At 37.2% G+C, this 8206-nt stretch overlaps 1 protein-coding gene across 1 annotated transcript in view; it reads left to right on the top strand.

Annotated features, from left to right (window-relative positions):
- fbxw11b (F-box and WD repeat domain containing 11b) overlaps positions 1–8206 on the top strand; it is a 15462-nt gene that overhangs the window by 5166 nt on the left and 2090 nt on the right. The window contains exons 4-11 of the mRNA XM_016528514.1: positions 1693–1879; positions 2103–2193; positions 2579–2716; positions 4963–5081; positions 5243–5492; positions 6112–6230; positions 7244–7354; positions 8010–8088. Of these exons, the coding sequence (XP_016384000.1) occupies positions 1693–1879; positions 2103–2193; positions 2579–2716; positions 4963–5081; positions 5243–5492; positions 6112–6230; positions 7244–7354; positions 8010–8088 (1094 nt within the window). The remainder of the gene's footprint in view (positions 1–1692; positions 1880–2102; positions 2194–2578; positions 2717–4962; positions 5082–5242; positions 5493–6111; positions 6231–7243; positions 7355–8009; positions 8089–8206) is intronic.

The following is an 8206-nucleotide window of genomic DNA, read 5'->3' as shown; positions in this document are numbered from 1 at the left end:
AAACGATCGGTCTGTGCAAGAAACTGAACAGTATTTATATTGTTTTTTTTACCTCTGATTCACCGCAATGGCCGAACTGTCCTGAGCACGTTCGCGTCTTCTTCTTCAGGGTGTGACGTGACTTCTTCTTCTTGCTTTACGGCAGATCGCAGACTTATAAGTGCATTACCGCCACCTATCTCTCAAATGGACCATTGACACTATCTACAATCTCAATTAGGAGTGCCAATAGTCCATTTGAGAGATAGGTGGCGGTAAAATTTTTCTGGACTCCTTTTTAATGGTTAAATTGAATTTTATTAATCAAAAAGCATGTCTAATTAATTAAAATCATGAACGTATACAATTTATCATCAATTTATTAAAAGTTTAACAAAGTACATATTTAGGGCCCTATGAAATGTTTTAATTTTTATTGTTACCAAATTAAAACATGCAAGAAATATTGTGTTCCTTAAAAAATAGTTGTATTAATTTTTCCAACAGTAGTAGTAGTATTACGTACATTCTACTGAATAATAGTAATTTTTTTGGCGCAATGTCTTCAAGTTAAACCAAACTTTTATTTTGACGGGTTGCTGTGAATACCTTTAAATTTCTGTGTATATGACACTAGTTTTACTCAAATGAAAAGGCAAAATGCTCATGAAGTACTCTTAGAGCAGTTCTGGAGATGTTGTTCATGTATTTATGTCCTCATTTAGTGAGACGGCAGACGCTGAAATCACCACGAGCGTCACGCGCTTCATAAGGTGTAGTAAACAAAACGCGCGTCTGCGTCATTCATTCACACGGAGACACGAACATGCAGGATTCATATTTAATTAGTCTTTTTGCGGTTTAATATTTACAGATACTAGTCCATGTTGCGATTTGATTGAAGGTTAATGACCTCATTTTGACTCATTCATCCAAACTTTGACAAATTCCGTGATATACATTTACATTGATTTAGCAGACTCAGTCCAAAGTGACTTACAATTGAGGAGATTAAGGAAAGAGAAAGCAAAGGTTTTTTTTGTTTTTGTTTGTTTTGTTTTAGGATGCTGTCAAATGTTGATGAAATATGTCAACAATTGATATTCCGTGTTAAACTGTAAGTTCTGTTTTTGTAACTGGATTCCGTGATTCCATCCGCGCTTTCCGCATCGTGGAAATCATAGGGCCCTATTCTTAGAATAAAATCCCTGTTTGTATTTCAACAAAATATACACATCCATTGAAATTGTGGCCTGTAAGATTTTTCTTTTTTTGAAAGAAATCAATAATTTTATTCAGCAAGGATGCATTCAATTGATCAGAAGTGACACTGAAGACATTTGTGATGTTACAAAAAATATCTATTTCAAATAAATTAACTTTCTATATGAAAGAATCCTGAAAAATGTATCACAGTTGCCACAAAAATATTAAGCAGCACAACGGTTTTCAACACCGATAATAATAAAAAAGCAATGTTTCTCAAGCACCAGATCAGCATATTAGAATGAAGTTTTTCATTTTAGCTGACATCATCAAACCATTTGTTTTGCTTTTTTTTTTTTTAAACCCCTCTTGCATTCTTCAATCTCCATGTTTTTCATTAATATCTACTGTGTACTATCCAGTCCCTTCCTGATACATACATTTTTGTTTTTTTAATTTTAATGTCCTATTTCACTTAAATGAAATCACTCTCAATTTGTCTTCCAGCTCAGGGTCTGGACCATATAGCGGAGAACATCTTGTCCTTCCTGGACGCACGCTCGCTTTGTTCAGCTGAGCTGGTGTGTAAAGAATGGCAGCGTGTGATATCCGAAGGCATGTTGTGGAAGAAGCTGATCGAGAGGATGGTTCGGACAGACCCGTTGTGGAAGGGCCTTTCAGAGAGACACCAGTGGTGAGTCACAGTGCTGATATGACTGTTTACATCCCCCAAACCCCCTCATTTATACATGAGGTTTAACAACAACCTCGCCATTATCTCTCAGTGGTGTAATTCTCCACCAGACTTGCTGAGAACCTCCATTTAGACTGTCTTGTGCATCTTATTTGGCCTTGAATTATGAAGATGCTTGTTTATGTCAGTTTGTCAGGGATGTTTATTGACGTTTTCTTCACAGGGAAAAATACCTGTTCAAGAACCGCACAACAGAAGTTCCTCCAAACTCATACTACCGCTCTCTTTATCCAAAAATCATTCAGGACATTGAGGTGGGCAAAGCAACCATCGTTTCTTTCTCTCTTGTCCTTTTAAGAGTGTAATACGATGTTAGATCTTGTCTGCTCATGTCAGTGTTTTTAAGGAAAGGGAGGTAGTAAGCGTTTGTTTGTTCATTTGAACAAGCAGGACCAGTGATTACACCTCAGGGGTAGGCGGTAGGCCTCATGTTACCCAGCTCTTTGTCTTCTTCATAGCTGCCCTCTGAGTAATCGGAGTATGCAGGCTTCAGTTATTTTAATACTACATTTTCAAATGTAGTGATAAAACGGGCCGCTGATTTAGTTAATGTCTGTGCATAATCATTTTTGATCAAATCAAATAAATGAGATGTGTAATTAAATTGCTCATATATGACATTGCTGTTCATGTTTCTAGACCATCGAGGCAAACTGGAGGTGTGGCCGACATAACCTGCAGAGGATCCAGTGTAGATCGGAGAACAGCAAAGGTGTTTACTGTCTCCAGTATGACGACGAAAAGATCATCAGCGGTCTACGCGATAACTCCATCAAGGTGCGACCACGCTCTGCCGGTGTATTTCTAGTGAAGCTCGTGTGGGTTTAGTGAAGTCATCACCAGTAAAAACCACACCGTCTGAGTGCATCCATACGCAGGTGTCATTTAAAAACACTAACCACAAGCGTGTTCTCGTGAATTACGCTAATGATGTGTTTAATCACATTTAGCAAATGCGTGACTTTTCACCAGTTGGAGGAACATGAATTCTCTTTAAACATCTTTTTAAATAGAAACATGCTTGAGTTTTTGATTTACACAATCAAATCTCTCCCCTTCTGTATTATAATAAAGAAAATAGAGAGAGGGTTTTGAAACAGGTGAGATGATTCAAGTCACACTTTCTAAGGCAAGAATGACTATTGATACTGGTTATATGTAGGGGTTTGTTAGATTTCCTTACTCATAGTGTTAAACTCTGTGGTACAGTCCCATGTTCTTACTGCACTTGTTGTGGGAGAGAATTTCAGCAAGTGTATCTCTAGGGATGTGGCAGAGTTGACAATATCAGTAAAAGGTTATTGTTATTAAAGGGGTCATGAACCGAGAAACCGAAATTCCCTTGATCTTTTGACATATAGGAGGACATTGTGCTATAAAAACATCCTGCAAGTTTCATAACTCAAAACTTTGTTGTTAGTCTAAAAACAGCTTATATTGAAGCCAGTCTGCTAAAATGAGAGGTTGTGGAACGTGCCAATTTTTGACGTAATAGAGTGGCTAAACACCACCTCCGCAGAAGATCAACGTCTGCTTCTACATCACTGCCTGTTTAGCCCCACCCACCAATTCACACATATAGTGTTTACGAGAGAGACGAACACGCAGGTCTATGCAAAAACCAAACGATTAACTTTATTTGATTAACTTTATTTTTAATGAAGTGCCAGACTGTCAGTAAGAACTTGGTTCACTTCAATTTATCGCGGATTTGTTTACAAACAAGGCACAATTCGACAAAGGATTTTGAGAACCTGAAACTAAAAGACGATAGTGTGCTGACTATATTGGATCTGATATCGCACCACACAACACAAGTGTGAGTAACTGTTTTTATGTGGTCACTATTGCTTTGTCTGTTATTACAGATAGTTTGACATGTGCTGAGTATTTATGCATTTTTAACCTAAAACACAGCAGCGCCTGTCTGTGAAGGATGTAGGTTGTCAAACATGCATAACTATTAGCCAATAATAGCAGTGGGCGTTTATTTCAGAGTCCACAATCTGCCACATCTATTCAAACAGAGCGTTCAGATGAGGGTGGTCAAAACAGGACAGAAAATTGCTTATTACTTCTAAAGTATGATGTTTTTCTTTATGTAAAAGTCTTTAACATTATAAGTAGGGCTGGACAATAATTCAATATCAATATGTATCGCGATATAATTTTTATCGGAATTATATCGTATCGACCGAAATTAAGAAATATATCGTGATATCAATTTTGGCCATATCGTCCAGCCCTAATTATAAGTGGACCTCAGAGAACACTACAAAATAAAAAAGGCAGTTTATGACTCCTTTAAATTTATGACGCCTGTAGTTGTGAAAAATTTAAATAGCAAATATATTTAAAATTATTGGGTTTGGTAAGGGGGAAGAAATGAATACTTTTCAGCAAGCCTGCATTAAATTGGTCAAAAGTGACAGTAAAGACATTTTTATATTACAAGGATTTCTATTTTAAATGTATTCATTTAACGTTTTTAATTAAAAATCTAAAATATTAAGTAATATTAAGCTCTTTTTAACATTGAAGATAAAAAAATGTTTCTTGAGCAACAAATCAGGATCATGTGACACTGAAGACTGAAGTAATGGCTGCTGAAAATGCCATTGCAGGAATAAATAAAATGTTTATTAAAATATACTAAAATAGAAATGTTATTGCACAATACTGCGGTTTATACTGTAGATTTAAAGATCTTATTTCAAAAATATTAAAACATCTTCCTTACCCAAAACCTTCAAATAGTAGTGATGATAAAAGAATATTTGATTATTTAACTTAATATTTTGTTATTTAAAGATATTAGATAAAACTTGACAATTGTAATTGATATTGGCCATAATAATACAGATAGTTCTTGCCTAAATATTGGTGCATCCTAGCTAGAAATTTATATATATTTTTTTCTTTAATGAGGAGTCTAATCTAGTTAACAGAAGTTTATATTTGACATTGTGAAATTCATGGTGTTTGCAATTGTAAAAAGATGTCATATGTGTGTTTGCATTCAGATATGGGATAAACAGACTCTGGAGTGTTTGAAGATTCTGACGGGACACACAGGCTCTGTGCTGTGTCTGCAATACGATGAGAGAGTCATTGTTACCGGCTCCTCTGATTCCACTGTCAGGTCAGATTTCTATCGTTCTCTCGCTCTCTATAAGTCCTCTGTTCATCTTTTCCAGTTTTTTTTCTTCTCCCCCCCCCTCACTCCACATGTCTGTTCAGCTGGAATGGATAAGGGACTGATAAAATCAGGTCTGACTTTGCTTGCCTTCTCTTTTTACCCAGAGTGTGGGATGTGAACTCGGGGGAGGTTCTGAACACTCTGATCCACCACAACGAGGCCGTGCTCCACCTGCGATTCTGTAATGGGCTGATGGTCACCTGCTCGAAGGATCGCTCCATTGCCGTGTGGGACATGGCCTCTCCTACGGACATCAGTCTCCGCCGGGTCCTCGTCGGACACAGGGCTGCCGTCAATGTGGTCGACTTTGACGACAAGTACATTGTCTCTGCCTCTGGGGATCGGACCATAAAGGTCAGCGCTCTGATCTCTGAATGACCGTTATCAGCTGTCAGTCAAACCACAGATCAATGCTGATCTGATTTCATATGCATCAGGCCCCGTCCTGTCTAAGTGTATTGATTCTTGATGACAATAAGCTGCAGTCGACTAGGCTATATTGTCATGCAGCTGTTCAGGTGTCTGCTTGTTCTGTCCGAAGCACAGAAGTTCCCAGCAGAGGGCAGCAGTGTAATAGTTTCTTAATTCTCTATAGCCTGCAGAAACGCTATAGTCCTTGCTCTTGCCCAGAGTCCTCTTCAGCACTAGTGCCACTCTAGATGCTGGACTCGGAGCATTTGAGATTCCAGAAACAGACAGCCCTGATCCAGCCCACCCATCACTCTGGGAGGGGTGCCAAGTCATTCTGCAGCCCCCACCCTATCAAAACATTCCCCAAATAATGAGGCCGGGCAGTGAGGGCTGGTGTGTGTAGATGTCTGGAGGTGTTTTCTCATGCACACACTTGAGTTTAAATGTACTGGTATTTATTAAATATGCCAACGGATTATTCTAAGGATAGATGGCAGTGATTTGGAACAGATTTAAAGTATTTAATGTTTAATCCTGTTGTGTGATGTACTGTGTTTTGCAGGTGTGGAGTACAAGCACCTGTGAGTTTGTTCGGACACTAAACGGTCATAAGCGAGGAATTGCCTGCCTGCAGTACAGAGACAGACTCGTGGTCAGCGGCTCCTCAGACAACACCATCAGGTGTGTGTGAATAAGCAGTCATTCAAGTTTGTTTAATAGTAGTTGAGTGACTCTCAAGAAATGTCAAAAATACACAAGTGACATTTCACCCCAGGATACTTGAGTAAATTTTTACCAGTAAAACGTAGAGGTCTGTTTAACTGATTTATTAAAAAATATCACCTGAATGTATTTTAGAATTTGTCTAGAGTACATCTGAAATGTCTTTTTATAACCTTTTGTTAAAGGGTTAGAAAGAAGAAAGTCATATACACCTAGGATGACTTGAGGGTGAGTAATTTGTGGGCTAATTTTCATTTTTGGGTGAACTAACCATTTAATTGTATACCTTGTATAATTTATTCAGAGATCTCCATGAAAATAGCCTTGATGCTGGCATGACGTTAAAAAGTGAATAAATAAATAAATACCAGTAAAACGTTGTTGTTTTTATTGTTTGCTCTTATTTATTTATTCATTTTGTTTAAATCATTTTATTTTATTTTAATGTAATAAACAGCAGTGAAAAAATCTGAATGATTTCTGAAGGCTAATGTGACACTGATATTAAAATATAATTTTAATATATTTTTTAAATATTTAATGTATTGCATATTACTCTTTTTACTCTAATTTTTTTTTGTCAAAAATTTAGCCTTTGTGAGAATAAGATACCTATTTCAAATCTTTCTTTCTTGTATGTATTTATTTATTTATTTCTGTTTATTCATTTCATTAAATCAAATCAGCTACAGCAAGTGCTACCATGGTCTATGAACTAAGTTCAAGTATATTATTTTATGTAATGAACAGTAATGAAAATAAAAGTAATTTGAGTTTAATTGGTAATAATGTGCAAAAACATCATAAGGGACTTTATTTTCTTCATGCGAAATGTAACCTGATTCTTTGTTTTTCTTGTTGGTATAATTGTTCTTTTTGGGGGTAAGAATGTGACCTGGATTCAGCCAGTTAGTATTCTTTACTTGTATGATTTATTTTCTCACAAAATTTGTGTTAATCTGTTTCTCTAGGCTGTGGGATATAGAGTGTGGAGCTTGTTTGCGGGTTTTGGAAGGCCACGAGGAGCTTGTTCGCTGTATTCGCTTTGATAACAAGCGGATCGTGAGTGGAGCGTATGACGGGTACGCCTGTGTCTGATTAGTTCAAAGTTGAAGGAAGTTTTATTGTCTTTTTTTGCATTGCAGTGCAATGAAGAATAACAGAATGTGGGAAAAACAATTTTTGCAACCGTTTGGCGACAGCCAAATAAAACTGGGAGGGGAACTTCTCATAAAAAGTCTCAAAAAAATAAAAAATAAAAAGTATGTAACATTGGAAATTGAGATGCACATTTTAAAACGAATCATTAGCAAAATCCGTCCTTGACCTTCTCACACTGCCATTGCTGAAACGTAGTGCAGTCTGGGGGATTAAATTTAAGCTCTTTTTTTGGGTCTGGAATATGGCTGGTTTATTCCTGGCCTTAATGTGAATAATCTCTTTATTCTCACATCTTTAATTGTGGAGTTGCATTCGTCTGCTCCCTGTGCTCCGGTCATTAATCTGATACATGAGCAGTGCACAATACCCACACAGCTGAGGGAGCAGTCACTTTTAATCCCACAAAGCCCACAATTGAATCACAGATTATCTGTAGATTATGTGTGAAATCGCCTCTAAAGCTGCTTTACAACATAAGAATGAGAGAGGGCATTTTAACCGATGTACCATAGATTTATGATGGTCATATTTTTTGTGCATTTTCTAATGTTTTAATATGTTTGTGTGTGTATGCAGTAAAATTAAAGTATGGGACCTACAAGCTGCTCTCGATCCACGAGCCCCAGCCAGCACTCTGTGTCTACGTACACTAGTGGTGAGTTTCCACACAGCGCTTAAAGGGATAGTTCACCCAAAAATGAAAATTTGTTGTTTATCTGTTTACCCCCAGGGCATCCAAGATGTAGGTGACTTTGTTTCTTCAGTAGAACACA

Source organism: Sinocyclocheilus rhinocerous, unplaced genomic scaffold, assembly GCF_001515625.1.
Source record: "Sinocyclocheilus rhinocerous isolate Xijiao unplaced genomic scaffold, SAMN03320098_v1.1 scaffold603, whole genome shotgun sequence".
Taxonomy (NCBI): Eukaryota; Metazoa; Chordata; class Actinopteri; order Cypriniformes; family Cyprinidae; genus Sinocyclocheilus; species Sinocyclocheilus rhinocerous.
Note: the sequence above shows the minus strand (reverse complement) of the source record. Positions and strands in the feature narration are given on the sequence as shown.